Here is a 24,093-nt window from a genome sequence, read left to right on the forward strand (position 1 = left end):
TTTCCCATATGCGGGTAACGTAGGTTCACACTCCTTTGGATTGCGACTGCACTCTTGAGTTTATAAACAGGGATGGTGGCATTTAAACATCCTGGAGATGCCTCTGGGAACCCAAATCCGGGGACCACAGCAGGCAGCCCCGAGGAGTCAGCTGACCTTTCCTATCAAGGGAACCTCTCATTCTATGGACAGAAAGCCTGTCCCAACAGATATGCCACCTCGGTGAGTGACCAGAACCAGTTGGAAAGAAAATTTCCTCTCAATTTTCATCTATTTTTGCAACCTGAAAATTTACAGTGATTTTTCATACTGAGGAAAATGTTGTTCATTGCTCTCAACAGAAGATTTTATTTATTCCTGAAATTCTCCAGAATGGGACTCCAAATGCCTGAAGAATTTGAAACAGAAATTTTAGAGTTTTAATTACAGTGGGACTTTTTTTTAATTGAAATAGACTAAGAATGAGTCAAGGTCTTCAAATGCAATATTAGAGTAATTTAGAGAATCTCTTCACTGCTTGACTGCTTTCTCTCCCCTGCCATGAGCTTAACTGATTCTACAGAATTGGGAAATCAGTGCAACCTGGAGAGTTGTCAGGGCCTCCTTAGGAGAGGTGAACAAGCACATGAAGATACCGCTGAGCGCAGAGAAAGTGGCATGGAACCATGAAGGATGCTTGGGATACCAAATACTAAGAGTAACTTCAAGGACCTGTAGACAGGTGTCTCTGTGGACTGTAGAAACACTTCGGAGCTTAATGACATGACTCATGCTCAGCCTGCATTTTTCTTCTAAAACCTCCTTGCATGTCACTTCTTTCCTTTAATTTTAACATAGAGATTTGGTGAAGAAATAGATTCAGTTCACCTGCAAACAAGAAGAGTCACTCTCCTTGACTTCATGTCTGGTATTTTGAACCCCCTGCTAACCTGTTCCCCGTTTTGTTCCATGGCTCCTAGGAGGCCACTTGGAACGTAAGTAAAGCTCCAGCCCAATCTGACAGAAATGGGGCTGTGATTTTTTTTTTTTAATTCTCTTATTTTCCTGGATTAGCAGTTATTTCAAATGTTTCTACCTACAGGCTTTCCTTGGATTGGCAATCCCAAGTGAACGTGCAAAGTATAGACCCATCTTAATCCTGTTTTTGTGACAGTAAAGCAAAAAAGTAAGAAAGGGGGAAAACGGGTGATACAGCTGTAAACAGAGAGGTTAGCACACAGGTGGGAGTCATTTCTGCATGGAAAGGTGCAATCTTTCCAAGACTATTGCCATTTCCTGATGAATCATCACTCGTAGGAGGTTCTTACTAATCAGAAATCACATGCACACTGGCCATTCCTGACAAAAATGTTCATGCATAGTTATGACTTAATCAAGGCAACATTGAAAAATGAGAGAAACATAATGAGGACAAAGGAATGGTCAAAAAAACTTAAAAATTACTAACCAAGTCACACAGCTGCTCTCCCCCATGTCTTCTATGTATTCACTCCTCTAGACAGTCTAAGAATTTCCCTACGATGACGTCACCAGTATGTACAGCAGGCACATTTCACTCTAGAAGTACTTCAGACAAACTGCTGAGTGTGCTGTTGAAGCTGGGGTTTTTGTGCCATAATATGTCTGTCCTTGAGCCAAGAAGACACAACCGGTCCCTAGCTCCAAAATCAGTGAAAAAACACAAGTCAGGAACGATTGCACCTTTTCCAGCCATGGTTTGCTCTTCAGCTAGATGAGCCGCTGTATCATTCCCCCAGAGAGAGAAGGTGAAACCGATCCTCGCCTTAGGGGCTGGATTTTACCCTGATCGGTAGCCAGAACCCATTTTCTCTGCTATCCCGAAAACTTGCTTTTTTTTTTGGCCGAGAAAAAAAATCAATCAAAATAAAGTAAATGGTAGCTCCTTTTGTCAAGCAAGCTGTCTTCTGATGAATCATACAGTTTTTGAAAAAAAAAAAAATCACAATATTACTTTCTTCCTAATATTTAACATGACTTAATGCAGTTTCCTGCTGTAATTAACAGTAGCATGCTGCTGGATCTACTATTATCTCAGAGCCCAGTGAAGCAGACCTTTGGCTGGCAGAGTCGTAGACACAACTCATTTCATATACTGAAAGCAAAAGAATATTTCACACGGAAGGGGAGTATTTGGATGGATGTGCCATTACAAGACGTACTGATCGAGAACTACTTGAAGCGGACAGAGGGACAGTTGCAAATCCTGTAAACCATACATCGAGTCAACGTCATAATGCAACGCACAAGAAGCCAGCAGAAACGGAATATGCGGGGTGGGAGAGGGTTTGCTGAAATACTGTGAGAAAGCAATCACGGGAACAGTACAAAACTTGCTCTCGACATAACATAACATAAAGGCACCATTGATATCTTTCTCGTTTGGAAATACTGTAAAAAGTTGCTACATATGGCACATGACACATTTGTACATACATATATTTAATTTATAAAAGATTTTTTTTCCTGTTTTCTATTTGCAGGACTGCTAAAATAAAATAAATTGTTTAATTTAAGGTGGAATACTTTATTATATAAAATAAAGTTTTACAGGTGAATCTATGGGTTTGTTTCGGTTTTATACAGCAATAGGGTCTTGGTTAGCAATTACACCGGACAGCCTGGCCTGCAATTCTTCCTGCGGAGAGAAGCGGCCTGCTGGGTTAGTCCTGCTGTCAGCCAGGTGGAAGGCAGGGGCTGCCTCAACATTGGCTGCCAGGGGGTTCTGTATGCCCAGGAAAGGTGTATCTTCTCCTACTCTTTCATCCTCTGTTTCACTCTCTGAGTTACTGCTCTCAGCGCTTGTGTTGCTGTCCATTTCCAATCTGTGGGCAATATGACCATTGGGCTTGGTTCTTTTGGCCCGCCGGCTGTTGGTGAGTTTCTTAACCGACTCTTGAGTCAGTTCATACTCCTGGGTCGTTTCATACTCTTCATCCTCCACTATCCTCAAGGGGCTAGGGGGCGGGCTGTGGCTCTCGTGCGCGGGGTTGCAGTGGAAGGAGTTGAACTGCTGAACGTGCTGGACATCCCTCTCCCGCAGCCATGGCGGTGTCACAAGAAGCAGGGGTCTCTCTTCTTCCACGAAGGGACTGACTGCCATGGAGGGCATGGACACCGTCGTGCTGGACACGGGTGGAGACATTTCCGAAGGGGGCGATTTGGGGGAGCTTGGCGTGTGGAAATCTACAGGTGACATACGAGCCGGGGTGGTCATTGCTGATACATACCTGTGTGAGCAGAGAATACCCCGCATAAGTGTGGTGGAATGAGAGCCGTAGAGCAGGGGTGGGGGGTGGGGTGGGGTCAGGGGGCATCGTTCACAATATTATCATCAGATATCATCCTCAGAGAATTTCTATTCATCGTACACTTCTCGGTTTTTGCACTAGGACATTCAGCACCCTTGGAATCTCAAATTAGGTAGCCAAGAGTCTCCTCACAGGAGTGCATGCAAAGATCAGCTAAATTGCCTAGCTCATCAAAGCGTTTGAGGTTTTCGGATCTCGTCATGAATTTTAATAAAAGCACGTGAGTTAAGACAAGAGGGCGCCGGGTCCTGGAAACCTCTCAGTTTATCAGGACCAAGGCTCAGGGATTTGGAAGGGAAAGAAGTATTACTTAAATACTATACCTTCCCAAAGGCCAAGGGGTCTTAGAGAATGAAGCCCAAATGGGGAATGGAAGAAGCTCTAAGATGAGTTTCGGAAAGCTGGATCTGCATGCATTTGGATCTGTGGGCCTTGTTTCTCCTTAGCTCAGCTATAAGGTTATGTCTTATGAAAAAAAAAGAGCATAGTAACTTAGATTTATTCCTGATAACAGTGTAACACATTTATGTGCTTTTTTAACTTTTCCATGAAATGTTACTTCTTAACATTCAATTTGCAACTCTCCATCCCAGTGACCATGACATTTCAAAGGTAACTTATTTTGGGCTTCATAGTTCCGTCCAATCTCTGGTCTACCTCTCTTCCAAAGCCCACCGCTGTATGCATCTCTGGCTTATCTCCTGTGACTGCTCAAGACTGGGCTGTACCGTGTCGCCTTATGTCATGTTACGTCTGATCATGCTCAGTGAATCTAGCTGTCAAGACATTGAGTGCACTGTTTTTACCATATCGTGGTTTCTTCCCCCAGAACAAGAAGACCTGATGTGGCACTGAGAAAGATGTGGCTTATTCAGAGTCACGTTTCTCAGCTTGGATAAAAATGTCACCAATGCATAACACTAAAGGACTCTTTTCTTCACATTGGCATTTGCAGAGTCTAATTTGACATGACCTGTGATGACACAGGACACCATCTTCTGAACTCTAGCTAACAGAAACAAGAAACTATTAACTCTTGTGCTTATCAGCCATGATTCTGAGTCATATGGAAGTGAGCTCTGGCTGTGTCTAAAATGGGAAGGTGTCTAGAGATGGAAATATTTGGGGATCAAGTCTCCAGACATTTTGTTTCGGGGATACTTAAATTAAGCGCTCTGAGAAATGCTAATTCAAATCCAATCAGCCCATAAAAGTGACTCGTCTTTTCTCTCTATGATGCCTAGGTTCAGGTATATCTTGCAGTCCTAGCTAATATCTGGGGTATGAAAGGAAGCAGGGAAGTGTCAAACTTTAAAGACAAATATCACATGTAGGGATGAAGACAGAATTTATCCCTAAACTCTTTTTCAGGTTTCTAAAAGGACTGAATTAGGACAGACTTCATACATAAAGATATAATTACATGAATTTAAGACTAATGTTTTAAACCAGTTTTGGACCATGTCTACTTTTTCATAGATGAGTTACAGAGCAACCACTCATTCTGTAAAACTCTGAAATACCATTTGGGGGTAAAGGCTTTTGAAAAAAAGTAATCAGCAGGTTCTATATGACCTGCAGCCTCCAAACCGGTCTCCTTTGGGGTAAGTACTTCCCAGTGCATGAGTGGAAGGGTGTATCAAAATTATCTCCACCCATGAAAACCAAGTAAGTATCGCTTCGGCATGATGTAAACCTTTTAGTAAGTGGTCAGAGATTAGACTGAGAAGACAGTAAAGTCAACAAACCAACAAACCAACAGACAGAAACCCCGCTGGATTTGAAAACAAATAAGTAACAGCTTACTGATGGGCTAGGAATGCTGGTTGGGTATAACTTTCTCCCCCAGTTTAGGTGAAAATGGATCCGGAGAATCTATGAATTCAGTATTCTTATTAAGCATCGCTTTCAGCTCACTTCGCTCTGATCTTTATTTTACCTTTGCTGTGACTGCCCCCCTGACCCAACCCTATAGCCCCAGAAGGAAGCCAACACACTCTGGAATAAGGGCCACCCCAAAGGCAATATCTGCCTTGCAAACCTCCCGCGAAGACCGCGAGGTGAAGCATACGAGACACTTATTGAGTCATCCCTTGTTGGAATGCCATAAAGGGATACTATCTGGAGGGATGCGAGCCGTCCCTACAGCCGTCAGCAATGACACAGCCCTTGATTTGACTTAAGTGAGGCTGGAAGGTAAGGAAGAGTTAATGCGTGCGACCGGGAGTCCAGCTCGACCAGAGTTTGGATAACTGGCCACTTAGAATTCTAGAAGGGTCCTGATCGATCACTGAGGCCAGCATTCTGCTTTCAAGGTACAGTTGAGGAAACGGAGACATCCCCCACCCCCCGCCGCCCCGAGGGTCTGAGCCTAAGGTCAGAGCTAGGAACTCCAAGTTTGCTGCACCTTCCACATCGAATCATTCCAGCTCTTTAGAAGTCTGTTGCCTGTCAGCCACGGGGATGATGCGAGAAGCTCGCGAGCAGTGGGTTCAGTCAAACCCAAAGATGGCTTCGTCAACCAGAAGCACTCCTAGACCAGGCAGCTGCCGCCCCTTATTCTCATTAGAGTGGGTTCCTCAGGTGGGACCGCAGGTGCTCACGGGGATTCTCTTACTGGGGTGCTCTCTCCTCTGTAGTAGCTTTGCCCTTCGGTTTTACCTTTCACTATGAGGAGAATCTCGGTAGGAGTCAGGGGTTTCTCTGGCATGCCTGAGGAAGCTGTTACACTCGCGAGGGCCTCCCAAGCCATTAAGACGTCCTCTTGGGCCCCCAGTAGGGCTGCTGTGCCTACTGTTTTCTACAGATGACATCACGATGACAGAGTGGCTTTCTGAAATGATGCTTTCAGTGTGTCCGTTGCTCCAGCTACAGAGGAAATGTGAGAGGCAAAGAGAGAGAGAGATTTTTAATTATAGGCACACATGGAAATGAAAGGAAGTGATCTGACAAGTCTTGCGAATGACTGGTGCATCAGTAGTTCACTACGATAGTACTTGTCTCAGAATAGAATTGTTTATAAAGTTGCTTGCTACCGACAGGATCTTGATTTAGACTGGCTTTGCAAGGATACACTTTATTCATGCGTTCACCCATTCAACACACATGTACCAAATGCCATTTCATACTAAGTATTCTTAGAGTCTCTCTGTTCTTGAGTGGCTTAGATTAAGGAAACACCTGTCTCATGGGCTTCATTTGGAAGTGTAGTGCTACCCTTGGTAGGACGCATTCAGATATCACCAGAGCATTTGAGAATTTAGGGTTCAGCTCTTTAGCCAGTTCTCATGTGCATATCCCAGGGCAATCCAACCACTGGAAGAAGTCAACTTCTAAGTATTGTACGGCCTCTAAGACAAACTCTTCCCAGTGTAGTAACTCTGTGAATGGTCAGGCATGAGAAAAGACGATCTCTAAAATAAGGAACAACGATCCTATAAGGTAGGTGTCATTTCCCCTTACTCTGCTAACGGAAAAATTGAGGCTCAAATTCAAACAGCAGTTAAGCGGCAGAGCCAGTTTGACGTCCAAAGTCGGTTTCTGTCCCAAGCCATACACTCTACTTTACCTCACTGCCTCATAAGTACCTCCTGTCCCTTTTGTAGGCAGTGAGAGCAAAAGACAATGTGTAAAGATTAGTTCTTAGAGAAATGCCTTGCGATTTTTTATTCTCATACCTGTGACTGGGAGTCTGGGTGACAGTAGTGGAGTGATGAGCTGTCGAAGTGTAGTGACTGGTGGAAAAAGATGTCTCCGCCTCTCTCTCGACAATATGCTCGCTGGAGATGACATTTTTAGATACGTATTGCTGGATAAACAAAGAGACACAACTTGAAGATTTAGGGAAGTCAAAATGCTAACAATGTCACATGCACACACCCAAAAATCTCTACTTCTAATACACATGCTTCGTAATAAATTCCAGTTTCCAGTGGCCAGATGACAAAACCTATCCCAGCTACTGTGGTCTTTAAATTAGGTAAATGGAGTTGAGGGATTGCTCTGCGGATACGCGTGCAGTGTAGGTCCTACAGTCACAACTACGTTTTATCAGAAACAGACCTATTCTCTTTCGTTTCCAACTGATAACATGACTAGAATTCAATACAAAAGTCTGCCCAATACTTATTTTTGTAATAGTTCTTGCAAATCAAAAACGACGAACAGATATTTGAGTGCAACAAAAGAACAGAGATGGTTTGTCTCGTTTCAAATTTCAAGTCACTAGAAGAATGAAAAAAAACTCTGTTTTGAATCTATCTCTCTCTTTTAATTTCTCAGTGCCCGTGGTGCCCTAATGATATCGTTGAAATTTTTAACTTGTCAGTGGTAAGACTAACAGGGCTACTGAGAGATTTGAAAGACTTAACAGCAGTTGTCAAGGTTACACATCTTGACAAACCATAATAGAGGGCCTTATATTGAGTGCAAGTAGATTCTACTTTATTTTCACCACCAAATCACAGTAGCTATCACCGCCTTTTATTAGTGAGAGAGGGACATCTTTAAATTGTCTTTTAAACACTGTTAGTATTTACACCGAATTGAGTTAAATAACGGGTAAAGACACGGATAGGAATAGTCTTAGATGAAATAGGGCAGTTTATAATCTGATGGGTTATGGGCTCTAAAAGAACCTGATATATTCATGGAAACCAAAAAAAAAACCAAAACTGCAACTTGAATTATGCTTGAAATTATGGCTGGTTCTCTTAACCATGGAAAGGTTATTCCATGTGGATCTTTGCTTTAAGGAAAAGAAAGATGGCACTGTCATATGTAACGACCTATTTTTAGTCTGCGTACCAAATGACTCTTGCGCCTTGGAAGGCAATGTAAGCTCAGTGAATCTAAGGAAAATCATGTTTAAAAATGATACAACATTCACTAGATGCCACTGGGCTAAGTGTTTTATACGGATTATCTTTTTAATGCTCGCAAGAACTTTTTGAAGTAGGTATTATTTTTATGATGAAGAAACAGGGTTTAGAAAAGTCAAAGCTCACAGTAACATAGCTTGAGCCATAATTGGAATCCAGGCAGTCATTCTGCCTCCTATGTATTATATAAAGTGACAGATTATAGGTGTGTCAGTAGTGAATGAATTTAGCAACTGTGCAGAACATTCCAATGAACATACTGGTAGGGGGAGGAAAGCAGCCAATATGTTAATTTATCAGCACCTAACAGTCTCCTGTAGGTCTTTCCTACAAGACTTGCTGGTGGTTGAACCTCCAGCAACCCTGAACTTGGGTCTCTGATATATTTGCTCCACACAAAACCCATCTTTGACTATAGGATAGAAAATGGTACTGCAATATAATCTTCCAGCTTTGCCTATAAAAAGCCAGACATCAGAGGGGAATGGAGAAAACAGGAAGAATGATGGCGGAGTAGGAAGGTAGAACTCCAGAAGCCAGGAGAGCTGAGTCCAGCTCTGCCCTGGCCCTTATCTGTAAAAAAAAAAAAAAAAAAAGCTATGTAAAGACTCTCAGAATCTAATATTTGATGACTTCATTATATTTAAAAGCTGAATGCTCCATAAATTTAAAAAATAGATCTTCGAATGATGAAGGATGTATTTCCTCTGGACGGTTTGGCATCATGTAGAAAGAGTTGGAAAGTATTAAATTCTTTTAGTTTGGCTACTGAGAAGCAAGGTTGGTAATGGCCTTGACCTTTTCATGCCCTAATGTCTCCCTTTGTTAACCAGAATCAGTAAATCATCAGGCACCGGACAAATGAGTCTAATAAAAAAATAAATGACTCTAGAGCCTTTAGTTCAGTTATCAGGGCTAATCAGTTACAGACTGAAGCAGCCTTCATTTCCAAAGTATAAAAAAAAAATAAAACATTTCCTTCTGATTCTTGTATCATGAATTTTATTATTTTTCTTTCTTTTTTTTTTTTTCCTGTTCTTTCTTCTGGTTACGGTTTCCCTACAGAACAAACCCAACATGATTATTCCGATCCCTTAATGAACACTTTATAAGAGGAAACGTGCTTGTTTTACAGTCACCAAATCCACTTAAAAAAATGTTCCCGTTATTTTCTCTTGGCGAAACCTTGGATTCCTGGAAGCCCTGGTGATTAATGGCAGCAGCTAAGAGCCTAAGAGCTTTAGAAAATAAACTTCAAGGTGCCTGAACAGAGGAGAGATGCTGAGCTTTTCCACTGGCCAGAGTCAACATACATTCACCAGCTGCACGTTCTCGGGGGGTGGATTGGGGTGATGGGGCCCGTTGGCTATGTTCACCATGTTGTTTCGTTCAGAGCGAAGACTCTGCCGAAGCCGGTCGTGAAGCTTTTTCCGTTGCTTCCTGGATAGGAAAAAAGGAGCGTTTATTTTTTCTATTATTTACATTTTTCAGTACAGTCAATTCTTTCTTCTATCAACACACAACTCAAGGCAGTGGCTTGGGAGGGAGGGCGGAGGAGGGAGGCAGTGCCACTTCCTCTCAGGAGGGGAATCATCTATGCTTAGCAAGTAGATTTAAGAAGCTGCATGGGATTCTTACAGAAATTGAACTGGACTGCTGAGAGATAAAGAAAAAAAAAAGAAGACAAGTCAAGTTGAGAGGTGGCTAATACCCCAACTTTCCTAATCAATCCATCTTTGCCTAAGTCTTAGGGATGGTCATTTGTCTTAGGTAACAAGCCATGCTATGCAACTGACAAGGTTGATTTCATTTATAGTTTTGCCGGTCTGTGTGTCTTTCAAGAAAATGCAGCAAGTGTTGAATCTGTGCATCACACATAGCGTGTGTATGTATAGAACTGTACGTGAGTGAAGATACGTACTTATTTTGCCGGTAGATTTTGGCACAATTATAATATGATCCTACTCTATTACCACTTTTCTCTGTAACTAGGGAGTGAATATTCACGTATTCAGATTGAATATAAGACGACTCCTAAGGGGGATTCCGTGAGGGCTTGTTTATCTCTATCGCTTGCTCAGTTCTGGCAACACACTGAATCCTGGGACATTAAGAAAATGCCATCCATGCCCTTACTTTTATACCATAAGAGCATATTGTCTTTGTTCCTCAACTTGGATCGTAATATTAGTCCCATGACTAGTTTTGGCTCAAGATTTTATATGATGAAGTGACAAAATAAAACAAAACTGTTAATAACATTTTTTCAGCCTTGAAGCAGGAGTTCTACGTATGAGAGAAAAATGAAAAGAATTCATGTCAAACGGTAATTGTATTTGTTAACATGAACCCAGCTTAAAGGACCAACAAGGCAAACACAAATCTGTTTTCATGTTTCTCTTTTATTCTTTCAAAGCGAGTTTTGCTTAATTCTCCTCTTGTGAGATTCCTTTTGTACATCTCTCACTTTGGGAGCATTGGAACCGGTCACCTAATTAGATGGAATTGAAAATTCATCACGATCATATTTTTTAAAAACCCCTGCATTTCAAACAGCACCAAATGCTCCCTTTATCCGCTAAGTCTGAGTACAGTTGGACGTGTCCTCAGCAGTGAGATGACACGCTCCTCCCCCACAGACACCTGCGTGTGTCCCTGTACAACCCTGTCCCTCCCACCCTTTCTTCGGTCGTGGGACTGCGGTCAATTATCAGAAGTCTTCTGAACACTTTCACACAAATAGGCAAAGCTTTCTAATGTACGTGATTAGGAAAGGTCCTCAAAATGGATTACTCAGGAGGAAAAAAATAAGGAGCAAGTCCCTCTGTGGCGCCCACCCCCTTTTCTCAAGACTAGGCAGTGGAGCTTGCCGGCCAGGCTGTCTGTGCGCTAAGGGGAGGGGGTGAGGAGGGCGTTTACTTGGTTTTGCAGTAGGCTAAGGAGAGGGGGTGAGGAGGGCGTTTACTTGGTTTTGCAGTAGGCCACCACACACATGATGCCGACCACAAGCAGCGCGATGCAGATGCCGGTGATGGTGAGCACCCTCTTCTGGTAGAGCTCCTCCGCTTCTGGAAAGGGACGAGAGCAGACGTCAGCAAGCGTCCCTGACCCTCGCCGGGACTTACAGCTGAACAGTTGGCATGCTGTATTGTCCATGTTCACAAGAAATACACACGGGACACTTCATTCCTCTTGCAGACGTACTTAAGGTGCAGCATACTCTGCACTACGGTTTGAGCATAAAATGGCAAAGCCCGTTGGGGGCCATTTATAATTTAAAAAATGATACTATTCAGTTACTTTAATGATAAGTTATAGATATATGTGTACTAAACTGGCACATCATAAACATTAATTATAAAATAATGATTTGGTTAAAACTGTCGATTTTATTTTTTTTAAAATCTCTTGCAAAGACAACAGGAATCAACACCAGTAAAAGGAGCCGGCATTGGCGCCACTGGGACCCTCTGTCTCCTTCTTTCCTTCTTCCCATCCTCCCAGCCCCTGCCCCTCCCTCACCCTGAGCCTCTTTGGATTTCCCAGCTATTTCCCATTCCTGTGGTCTTTACAAAGAGCCACTTCTAACTTAAAAAAAAAAAGAGAAAATCAAAGACATTTGCAAACATGAGCTTGACTTGTAGTTAGCAACAAAACTGATGCAGGATCCCTATGACTTAACAGTAGAATGCAAACGTAAGCACCATGACAGGGAGTATAGCAGGGCACTGTATCAGAGAAACCCCATACGATGGGTGGGATCGTCCCGTCCTGGGCCATGATGAAGATTTGTCCTTTGAGGAACAATTATTATTACTTCACCAGTTGTACTTAGAGACCTAGTTTATGGCACTACAAAACCACTGGCACAAAATGATACATGATTTGAAATAGATTGTACTCTCCTGCATTGACCAACTTGGCCAATTAGCTAATGTCGGTTGCACTAAGGAGATGGGATGCTTAGAACTTTCAGGTGAAGGTACTGCTGTACCCCCCAATGCAACCAGTTTCTGCTTCATGGAAGGCTTTCTATTTGCCAGTTGGGTTTTGTGGGGCTAACTTGCTTAGACTATGGTAGGTCAGGTTCTTAACAATATTGGCTGATTTAATGGTGAACCTGATCCTCTTAGGAGCTAAGCTTCCAACCAGTCCAATCACACGTATTATTGGGAGAGATTCACGAGTTCAATGAGAAAGAGAACTCGACTGATGCATAATAAGCGGGGTGAGCTGTATTTGCTCTTCTGATTAACAAGCTGGTCAAGAACTGGGGAATATTTTACCGATGAAGGTCTCTTATCTGGACATCAACATGGGGCCTTATGGAACATTTTCAGTTTACATTCTCTGTCTCAGCAACCACACTTTTTTTCTCTGCTGAGAGAGGGCAAGTCGCTGGAAGTCTTCTTGAAATGAAAAAGTGCAATGTAATTTCTATAATACAGTAGACTTTATCATTAGACAAAACATTTCCTACAAGCCAAGCCCATGGTAATCAAATTCCAGTTAACAGGTCAGGAACATTGTCAAATCAAATTAATAAGAGCACTGATTATTATTAACAGGAGGAAGAGAAAGAAGTAAGAGACCAGAATGCTGCAGAGATTATACAAAAACAAACCAAAAGTGTTGGAAGTGGAAAAGAAACAAACGGACAGGACAGACGGGCTGACAGAATGACGGAGAGAGGGAGGAAGCCAGGTAGGAGGGAAAACAAGGTTAAGAAGTGAAGGAGCAATCTGAAGTCCCTGGCACAGCATGCCTGGTACTAAGGGAGGAAAAATAAATACATAAAAGAAAACCAGAGGGAGGAAGTGCTGGGGTGGGAGGAAAGGTGGATGCAGATTTGGAAGGGTTATCCCATACAGCATAACTCCTAACCTAGACTGGCGGTCACGTGGAAGCCACAATTAGAAAGCAAAGCAGCTGGTGCAGCTGATGCATTGCGGGGCGACAACGGACCAGGAGACATAGAGCGGTGTCACGTAGTTTTGTGCCGCAAAAGTCAAATGAGGACGTGGCACGTGGATGCTTGTATGTTAATTGCGAGTGTCTGCTGCCTCCTACCTCCCCTCCCACATAGACACAGGACAGGGAATTCAATTTCATAAGGTGTTAATCTGTGAGCTGATGCCCCTGGGGCCTCCGCCTGGACCGGGCACCCGGATCAGTTTTCAGCACTAAGTCTAAGCAGCAAAGGCATCGCCCCACTGGTCCTTCTCCAGGGATGCAGGACACGGAGCAGGGATCCTTTGGCTGTGATGAACTGGTTACAAACCAGAAGTGTGAAAGTGTCATTGCCTAGAAAATGAAGACCCTACTATACCTCTTTCGCTTACTCTATTGTTTTCTTCTTTCCAAATGGCAAGCACTTGGCAGCATTGCCATCTTCCCATTCTATCTTTAGAGAAACCTGGGAAATTGCTTCTGCACACTGCAAAAAGAGGACCTAGCCAAGGGCCATAGGGGGAAAGGCATCGTGCCTCTCACGGCCTCTTTGGCAAGTTTTTTGGTGGTGGTTAATTATAAAATAGACTAATTTGGGTTTGTGAACAAATCGTATATGATGACTTGCCCATTCTTCCTAGGTTATGTCAGAAGACACAGTTTTTCCAAGAAAATCAATCATGGAAATAGAAAGGCAGCCCAGTAAAGGCCAAAGGGCAAAAGAAAAGTGCTAAACGAGCTAATTAAAACCAAGGCCCCTAGAACACAGATGTGGATCAGGGTTCTGTATTCACATCAGCATGTTTGCGTTAAATGTTTTTCATCTAAGTTTCTGATTTTCCAGTGGTTTACTAGATCAGGTGACCCTCACAAAATAAATGTGTTCAAAGAGAAATACCTGATGAACAATAATATAAACAATGAGTTTTTTAAAAAACCCTTCCCCCCCCCCTTATTTTTTTCCTAGTGTGACGGGGTCAATAGGACAAGAACAGATTAGAGGCAGCGTTGAAAAAAAGAATCCATCAGGCTCGTTGGCGGATCTGCCTTATTAATGAGTTGCAACACTTCTGAGTCCTTATGGTTTGGCTGGATGCATCGAATGAACCAGATCAAGCATGTTTTTCAGACTGATCTGGCTAGGCCAAGAGACAGAAGCCTTGGCTGTCTCAATTTTAATTGACCTTTAAAGTCGGATTTTCCTTAAGGATGGAATGTTCTGGCTGGCTGGGGACTTTGGAACCTCTGGAAGGTTTGCCCTTAAGAGGTCAAACCTTAAGCTTACCAAGGTAACCCCTGGTGTGGGTACCACATCAGTGTGCCTTTACTAACCCTTCAGATCTTACTGAGGGAGGTTATACATCTGAAATATCCATCACCCTACTTCATTGTTTGGGAAGAGAAATATTAAATTTAATAATTATACCCTAAAGTGATAAAGCAGGAAAGATGCTGTTAGAGAGAAGAGGGGAGGTGATGGTGGTATTTTTTTCTTCCTTTCAGGTAAGGCCAATAAGTCTATTTCGAAGTGGGATAATTTTTATCCCAAGGAAAGTAACCTGAATAGATAACTCCCCTCGTGTAGACCACCTGCCCCCTGCGGGATGTTGGTGGGACCTCTTGTGTTCCTTACTCTTGGGTGACGTTCTCTGATGTGCAAAGGACCACTCACATGAATGTGGGGCTATTCCCATCAAATGAATAGTTTTCTCTTGGAATATTTTTGGGGGCAATGAGCAATTAATTGAGTTTCTATCCCTGGAATGGATAGAGCTTGTAACAACCTGATTTTCCACAAATTATGGGAAGTACATTAGGTGTAGACTGTGATGTTATCATTGAAATGAAAGCAACAGCTATAAGATGCTCTCACCGCATGATGTCACTGACACCAGCTGGTTGGGGACCAGATATTCCTGTAATCAGGACATGGCTTTATTGACCAATGGTCACATTCCTGGGGGCCTGCACTGTGGAGCCTCTGGAAGAATAGAATGGCTTCCCCTTCCTCCCAAGACTGGCCTTTTCTCCCAACTCTTTAGGGTGAAGGCTTTCCAAAGAAGTCTGCCCCCAATTCACATGCTCATAGGAGATATTTTACATTTGCAGTGTGAAAATGTCTATTTGATTACTTGTTGGGATATAGTGACTCAAGTTTAATTCTGTTAGTACTAGAATTTCCAACTAAAATAGCACAAGGCTATTTCATTCTGTTTTCTGTTCATGACATAATGAAATCGACTGGAGCAGTGCTTGAGTATCTCCAGAAAACCAGAGTAATCCAAGTCTATGCATATAATATGTTGCAGATTAAGATGTTACTATATTAATAGATGATTTTTACATTGTATGTCAAGCTCCCATCAGCCTAAAACGTGGAGCGTTCTTACGCTGATGTATGTAAAGCTTCTTCTGTTCTCAGGCTTCTGGTTTGGTTCTTCCTACAGCCTTGTAAACCACTCCAACGTACCCCAGCTCGGAAATAACAGCATGGCCAGATCAACCAGTGGGTCAGAGAACATGGGATATATGTGAATTTGCAGCAGGTAAGGTGATTTTAAACTCTAAGTGAAAACTGGGAATCTAAAAGCTGGTGCACTCAGTACCATGTTGGTAAACTAACCATAGATTGAAGGCAAAGAAATCACTGTTATAGCTGTATGATCCCTTCTAAAGAGAAAGGAAATTAGTTAGGAACTGAAAGGGAAGAATAGACAGGGGGAAAAAAAAAAGGGTTTCAGCTCATAGGCTCTAAATTCTGCAGGCTAAAAGGAATGATGATTGGTCCATACCCATAAATTCAATCCCAAGATGCTCTGCCAATGCAGAAAGTTGACAAAAAAAAAAGAAAGAAAGGGAAAAAGTTTCAGAAAAGAGCAATACACTGCACTCCAAAACACATTACACACGACTATTATGGCTCTGTGCGTGCACACTGAACAGACAAACGGCGGATGGTTAAGGAAGCAGTGCTCAGGTACGCCCCCATGAGTCCACAGAGGGAACTTCTCTTTTAAGAGGTGCGCAAATACCAGCACACTGTGTCTTTATTAACCCTTAAAAGACCTTACTGAGGGAGAAGTTGTACGGCTGAACTCTTCTCTATGCTATTTCATTATTTGGGAATAGAATACTGTATTTATCATCAGAGACAGCATTTGGCATTATTTCATTCTTCTCTTTTCAAAAGGCAGACTTGAAGTTCCAGGGAGGTGAAATTGTTTTGCCCAAAGACACACAGTGGCAGAGCTAGGAGGTGAAGCCAAGTAATTCGGTTGGAAAATTTCATCACAATGGATTTATATAGCTATGCTCTAATATTTCTTGTTGCTTTAGTTATTTTTTTAAAACTATTTCCTTTTCTCCAAACCTTCTACTCTCTCCACCACTTACATGACAAGGAGCAAACATTTCTGCTCAAAAAGCCAGACGGGGCACTGGGGCACTGGAGCCTGCTTCCAGTTTTCCATATGATTCCTGTGTGGCATAGGACAGCTCTGAATGCCTCACTTTTTCAATTGGTTGAAAAAAGAGGCGGGGGGAGGATGCAATTCCTGGGTTCTTTAGTTAAATTTAATTTACTACTTCTTCAAATCACGAAGAGCCAATTAGATGATCACTTCCCAGTGCTTAGCTCCGATGCCCAGATGACAGCTGAAGGGCACAGGCACCCAGGGGAGCTGCAGGGCTGCCCAGGGAAAGGGACTCAAAGTTGTGTGCTCACAGCCCACAGTCCTGGCAGACCTGACTGACGAGGGACCGGGATTGCAGGACCAGCAGAACCTGCACAGGCTCGAGTGACGAAATGGGGCCGAAAAACCAAAACAAACAAACAAACAGAAAAAACCAAAAACCTCTGGAAAGGACCCATTCCATTCTTGAAACAAAAAGTTGTTAACCAAATTTCATCATGTGCGGCCCTTCAGGATTTCCTTATTTGTGCGTGGGTGGTGGAGAGGCAGGTGGGAAGGAGGGGCAGGATAAAAACAGAGGGGTTCTGTGGTCTATCTTTCTTCCCTTGGTCACTGATTAGAGATGTACCAGGACAGTCCCCCAAATATGACAAGGCATCTGTTAAGTTTGAAAACATGTGGTAGAGGGGTATTTCTCTTACAGAAGCATCAGTTTGGACGTGAACAAAGCCCCTCATATAGAGAAGGGAAAGGAGGAGGTTAAGTATGTTTGGAGTCATCCTCGTTTCAGGTCCTTTCTCTGCCATTTACCTGTTCAGTGACTTTGGACAAGTTAATTTCTTGTTGACAAAATGCTTATGATATTGATAAATGCCTCACAGGGTGACCCTGTGGAATAAAGGAGACATGAAGTATGTCTGCCAACAGCAGAGGGGTTCAACAGCGTGGGGAACAGACATATCTGGAGATTTACTTTGGGCCACTTACTGCATGGATGTAGGTTTACTTCTGATTAATTTCACGGCCCTCAAAACTCTGATAGCTCCTGGGATATTTCAAGAATTTAGATTTAAAAAAAGAAACTTGCCACCTCTTAAGGAAATGAAGTTTCCTAGATATAAAAAATCTATATCTATATATATAGATGATCTAGATATATAGATAGTGCATCTAGTAACAATGATAAAGAGGCACTTTATATAACAGAGAGTTCCGTTTGCCTTGAGTCCAGGGTACTCAGGCAAATCACCTACATTTTTCATAGATTTAAAGCCAGAGGATGTAGGGTTACTTTGGTTGCACAATGTTCACAGCAAAATTAACAACTTTTTCCAATCCAAACGAATTTCTCTTGCCTCTGTGCAACATTCAATTTGACAAACTGACATTACCCCCCGCATTTGTTTCCTCCATATAAACTTCGGAACATCAAGATACCAAAATTCATTTTCCGAAGAACTGATCATAAATTTCCTTACGCATTTACGTGAGAAAGTGACTCAGTTTTTCTCCCTAGAACCCTCTCCATCTCTTGCCTTTTCCTCCTACGTCAGTAATAATTTAAGGGTTAAAATCAAGAGATAACTACAGAAACTCTTTCCAGAGAAGAGAATCATGATTCCATGCCTACGTGAACACTGCTAATTGTCTATATTAGTTGCATAGAAAGCTTGGTTAAGTCTTCAATGAAATTAGTAGCATGCTCATGCATACATATTACTGCATTTACAGTTTTATAGGTAAGTCTGTGAGCCTAACTCTAATTTCATTTCATGGGAAGTCATTCATATCAGGCAGCTCCAATTTCAGTAATTCAAAGGGAAATTGGTACTTAAAATTGGAATCTCTTCTGGCTCGAAGCCCTAACAAGGAAACAAGCAGAGGCATGCATCGGTCACACTAGTCCCACAGCAAATGCTCCTCGAATCTATCTTTACTATTGGTGGCTACATTTCTTTCATTGTGAGTCAAGAAAAGTAGGAGACACACACACGTTTCATTTTCTGAAGAGGTCGTTACTTTCTATCTTTTCTATTTAATCTAATGTTGGCTTAGGCTTATTACATATCCTATGTTTCCTATTGAACTTCTGCCTGGCCACTCCATTTTTCAAATTAAATTAGTGACTCAAAAACACGAAGGTTACTGTAAACAATTTAGTTTCCTTTTCTACATGTGATTTCCTGCTGTGCAGTAAAAGCAATATCAAAAATTAATTTAAATCTAAGAGTCTTCAGAAACTATTAAATATGGACTCGCTAATCCTTTGTTTTAGGATTTTTAGAATAGTTTGAAGAAAACTGATTAACCTGTAGGTTAATTTAAATTTTCAATTGCATTAGAGAAAAGAACAAGAAAACAACTTTTTTAAAAACTGAAATTGTCCATACATGCAATTATAATTTCTGTTAAATCTGAAGACATTCAGGATTTTGTTCCTTAACATCTTGGGTCTCCTTATGCAAATAATCTCAAAGAGGTAGGTGTCCTCTTGACTTTCTGCCCCTCTGAGGTTTCTAGAGGGGTCCTGTCAATGTCATTTCTAAATAGGAGCAATTTAGCACCTGACTTCTAATTTTCGACTTACCTTTACAAATGTAGATTTTTTTTTTTCACATATACCAACCCATATTGCCACTGAGCCCTTCGAAATGTAATAGGAAACTCTCTCCTTCCTTCCAAGTTTCCACATGCCATGAGCAAGTATTGATGCATTCACAAAAACACACACAGTGAAATCTCACTAACGCTCAGCTGGAGTTAATGATAATTTTGTCATAGGTTGAGTGTGTCTTTATTCTGCTTTCAGCAAGATACACATGTTTGATAAAGAAATGAATAACTTCAGAGAGTTTTTAAAACATTTAGAAAAGTCAACACAAATAATTTAGGCACTAGTAACCTATGGTTCAAAAATACTTTTAAGGCTAAGTTTACTCATTCTGAGAATATGCCTACAAGTTCTAAAATTGTACTCTTTTATAATAGTCTATAATTTGGGCTATTCTATAATTACTTCCTATTAAATGTTAGTTTATACATGACCTGTTTGCTCCATACTGCCTGTAACTATTGAAGCTGTGAGTGCTTTCTTTCTATAACGTCTATAAATTGATTATCGATTGTCTATCTCTCTATACACACACACACACACACACACACGCACTCTCTCTCACACACACACACACACACACACAATGATGAACACAATCCTTTCAAGTAGGAATTCAGTGTCAAGAAGGGTGAAATTTGAAGCTGACTAACCTTGACAATATCTTCCTAGAAAGTATTATAAATATGTTTTATTTCAAGGAAAATGGCTTCCTTCAAGAACACTCTATAAAATATACATGTGTTCCTCTCTTTTATATTTTAAATCAGTTTTTATAAATCAATAAATGTCCCATAGGACACCCTGACCAGACAAACTGTATTAAATCCTAATAATGTAAGTTATGTGTTAATAAGCATTTAAAAAATTGTACATTCTTTTAGGATGTGATTCTTCAACTGAAAATGTGGTTGGGTAAGTTGAACAATGTTTCTCTTTGAAGCTGGGGAATATCTTTTCTTTTAAAATGTATGTTATGCATTTCAAACTTTATGAACACCAATAAGTAAATTTTAAACATTACCATGGTGGCAACACTTTTTAGTTTTTGTGTAGCCTTCATTGTTACTTGAACATAAAGTTCCCAGAGCAGCAAACATTTATTTCCCTACCTTCTATGTGAAGGTCTGCAGAAATAAACATTGAGAATTTAAGACATGGAAGTTAGAAAATTAACTCTGGGCAAGACGATTTTGGAAAGCAGCTTCTGATTGAAGGCTCTTGCTTTTCCAGACGTGAGGCAGCGCTGATGCATAGTCACTACAGATTTTGTTTATAAATGTGCTTCCTATCAATCTTTGTTAAATCAGGTTAAAAATGAATGCTGCTTTCCTGGGCATCTTCCAAAAGTGCCACTGAAAGCTTACTAAAGAATTTATTCAAGGAATCACACTCAGGTTAAATACACAGTAGCTATTTTAAAATTATATCTTACGAAAGAGAAAATGGTCTAAAAGAGAAGCTGAGAACATTTTTTCAGGTTATTACCATCAGATCTCACTGCATTATCATTTGGGGGGAATATCTTCATTTTCTAATGCTTTTCTCTATCTGGTACTTCAACATTGCTTTCAGTGCACAATGGTATTCCAAAATTTTAAGTACAATGCACATGTTCAGAATTTTCATTAAATTCTAAAATATAAATGTATTGAATTTACACAGTCACATGGATTTGCTAAATCTATGTCATTTGAATACAAACACATTTCTAAAAGGAAATTACTATATTAAGTAAAATTCTACTTTTACTTTCTGTTTTTACTTTCCATCTTATCTACCTTTGTAACAATATTCTACAGCTGTAGAGAGAACAATTCTGTCCACTAAAGGCATTTTAAAGATTCTGAATAAAGGGGAGACCGTGTTTGAAAATTTAGCAATGCCAATTTACCAATTTTTCACAACATAAAATGAATGGTCTGTAACATAATTTTTGACCTGTAGCCTTTGTAAATACATAATAAGTAAGTACCACCTCACTAAAAAAAAAAAAAAAAAAAATAGTTTGACTAGTATGGGCCTAATCGCCCCATAATGCATATGAAATTTCTTTATTCTTCCATGTCTGTTAACATAAGGAACAGAATCTTATTCTTTGCATGTATACAAGTAAGAGTCAAATCTCATTCTTTCAGAGCCCCCAAATGACCAATTGCTATCACTGTTTCTTGTGTTACATGAACTTATACCCTAATACGCTATGTGAAATATTTCTTGGGGTGAGAAATTGACAATCTGAATCAGAGGTTGACAAATCCATTATGATGCTTTTGTAAATAAAGTTTCAATAGTACACAGCCATGCTTATGAGTTCATGCATTGTTTATGACTGCTTCTGTGCTACAGTGGCCAAGTTTTCTGTGGTTACGACACTGACGGTATGGTCTGCAAACACAGAAGTATGTACCATCTGATCCTTTACAGAAAAAAATTTGTCAACCTTTGATCTGAATGGATAACAATATGGAATCCATTTTAAATATAATGCTTTGAAAGCTCCAGAATTAAAAGCTACAGTCCTTATTCACAAAAGCAGGAGAAATACATAGTTTAGTTATCCGTGCAATTATATACAATGTGAATTGGGTCCTTTAGGAATGATGTCCAAGACTTCATGAAGCCACAGAAATCGATCAAAATTTCCCAGTTCTCATTAAAAAACATATATCTAGCAGTGAACTGTGATATTTCAAGGTAACTAATAAATATTTTAAAACAAACAATTTTCCTAAAATTATTACTGAAACTAGAATAACATAGATAAATGATTTAACAATTCATCTAAAAATCATTTAGACCCAAATCACTTTTTTCCTAAACAAGGTCAATAGAAGCCTGGCTATTTCCTTTGCTGTAAGATGTTTGTTTGTTTTTAATTTTCCTACTCAGTGCTTTTTTTAAACTTAAATGCAAACTGTTTGGTTAATGAAGAGAAACATCTGCACTCTTTTTATTCTGTTTATTTGTTAGAAATAACACATTCTGAACCGAAATGAACTTACCATCATTTCAAGTGTGTACTGGTTACAACTTAGCGAACATCCTTTTCAGGATGGGGTCATTTTATAAAGAAGATGGACTGTCCAGTGGAATGATTTTATTTTATCAATAAAAGTGAGACTTTTAAATGCCTTTATTATCATCGCACTGTGTGATACAGACTATCATTTTGTATCACATCATTCAAGATCAATTTCAGAAACATCGGAGCCTCACACACCTATGAGCATCTCGGAGCCAACTAGTCATGAACAGAGGAAGTAATACAATCGCTTTTGTTAATGTTCTCATGCGACAGGCAGAGGCAGTCAATGTTAGACCTGGTAAAACACATCTAGCGCTAGGTGAAATCTGAGGGAAGATGCAGCAACAAGAAAGCAGCACCGACTGAGCATGCTCCTATTCAGGCAGAGACAGAAAGGGAGTGGACGTACTGTAGAAGCTGGCCATTACGTAGTTTTGGCAGCGATCACCAGTAAACTCATTTGGGCACCTGAGAGAAGAAACAAAAAAAAACAATGGTAGAAAAAACAGAGAAAAAGAGAAGAGGTGAATATATGCTAGAAAGAAGCTCCTTCAGTGACATTTGATTGAACTTGGTGAGTTCACCCTCAGGAACTGAGTCTTTGTCCTAATCGTGGCTTTTAGACTCTGGCATTTCCCCCAAAGGGTTAAAAATTTGGACAGAAATGATAGAAAGATCCCAGCATTTTAAGTGACCGCATTCTCTCAAAGGGAGTCACTTGAAGTGAAAGCAGATGTTTCCTTTAACTAGGTTTTCTATTTGACAGCATTGGTCCAAAACGTTGGAAGGAAAGGAGTTCTGGTTGGCTGGCCCGCCACGATCACCAGCATCACCGACCATCCTGATGGGTCATTCTTTTATAAAACTGATGACCATTGGGGTCTGTGTTGAGACACAGTTAAACAAGGTCTCATTGAATGGGTTTATGCCCTGAGTGGTTAAACCATAATTAGAACAAAAGGAATCAGTCACAACTGAGTTGTAAAACCACCAAGCGGTAGTGATTGTTGCTGTAGTTTGGGGGAGAAAGCAAATTTCAGATTATTTTAACATACTTTCTTGGGTTTGGACTTTCATGGGCACATTCTCAGTACATCTCGCTCCAGTGAATCCAGGTTGGCACCTAGAGGGTAAAAATGTAATAAGCAATCGAACGCTAAAGACACTGAACTTTCAGACTGGCAATTTCCTCCTATGGAACATGGAGGCTCCTACAAATGACCTGGTAGCTGAACAACGTAAAAGAAAGGAGAAGACAAAACATTTAGAAAACCATGTCCCATGAAAACTGCGGGGTATATATTTCTGTTGTTTGCTTCAGTCTTCATAAGATCAGTTAACTGAAACTTAACTAGAGTGAGGTTGAAAAGTTGAAAAGAAGTGGCAAGTTCTGGGCAGCTAAGTCATTTTCCCTTGGGCATTTCTGAAGTTGTCACTGACCAACTGACTCACTGTGTTAAAACACCGGTTTCGGTAAGAGCTTATAAGGTTCCGTCCACCATCTTTTATTGTTTAAATGATTCTGAGCTTTTTCTTTTGTAGACACCATTTTGTACTTCATTTCATAGGTATCTTGATAAGTGAAATCAACAAACTACAATAGAAGTCAAGCACTTTCACACTCTAGTGATTACTGACAAGAAAAACTACATCTCTTTTTGTTTTAAAGATATTACAAATTAGGTCTTATTTTTAATGGTGAATGGAAGAGGCAGATTTTTATTAGTACAAATTTCACTTCATCCAATTATCTCAAGTCAAAGGCAAATACACTTCTAAAATTTAAACAGTTATTCCTCTACTGAGGTATTTAATAAATGTCATTTTGCTTTTAGGGTAAATTGTTTTGAAACTGTATAAAATCTACATTTTACTCACTCGT

At 40.6% G+C, this 24,093-nt stretch overlaps 1 protein-coding gene and 1 long non-coding RNA gene across 11 annotated transcripts in view; one reads left to right on the forward strand and one right to left on the reverse strand.

Annotated features, from left to right (window-relative positions):
* The window catches only part of LOC307179729, a 157,373-nt gene extending 135,578 nt beyond the window's left edge, over positions 1-21,795 (forward strand). For both annotated transcript variants that reach the window (XR_013825526.1, XR_013825527.1), the window contains exons 4-6: positions 12,778-12,913; positions 15,607-15,705; positions 20,068-21,795. This is a non-coding gene — a long non-coding RNA (uncharacterized lncRNA). The remainder of the gene's footprint in view (positions 1-12,777; positions 12,914-15,606; positions 15,706-20,067) is intronic.
* NRG1 (neuregulin 1) overlaps positions 2,597-24,093 on the reverse strand; it is a gene marked incomplete at its 3' end in the record, with an annotated part of 1,011,332 nt that continues 989,835 nt past the window's right edge. For 3 of the 9 annotated variants that reach the window (XM_079909270.1, XM_079909274.1, XM_079909271.1), the window contains 6 exons: positions 22,621-22,679; positions 11,175-11,277; positions 9,523-9,649; positions 7,007-7,137; positions 5,991-6,197; positions 2,597-3,248 (listed from right to left, as the gene is read on the reverse strand). In XM_079909270.1, the coding sequence (XP_079765396.1) occupies positions 2,597-3,248; positions 5,991-6,197; positions 7,007-7,137; positions 9,523-9,649; positions 11,175-11,277; positions 22,621-22,679 (1,279 nt within the window). Of the gene's footprint in view, positions 3,249-3,673; positions 3,795-5,990; positions 6,198-7,006; positions 7,138-9,522; positions 9,650-11,174; positions 11,278-15,951; positions 15,976-22,083; positions 22,680-23,266; positions 23,335-24,093 lie in introns of those variants that run through there. The other 6 variants (XM_079909272.1, XM_079909277.1, XM_079909276.1 and 3 more) reach the window with 6 other exon arrangements.

This window comes from Stenella coeruleoalba (genome assembly GCF_951394435.1).
Source record: "Stenella coeruleoalba genome assembly, chromosome: 21".
Lineage (NCBI taxonomy): Eukaryota > Metazoa > Chordata > Mammalia > Artiodactyla > Delphinidae > Stenella > Stenella coeruleoalba.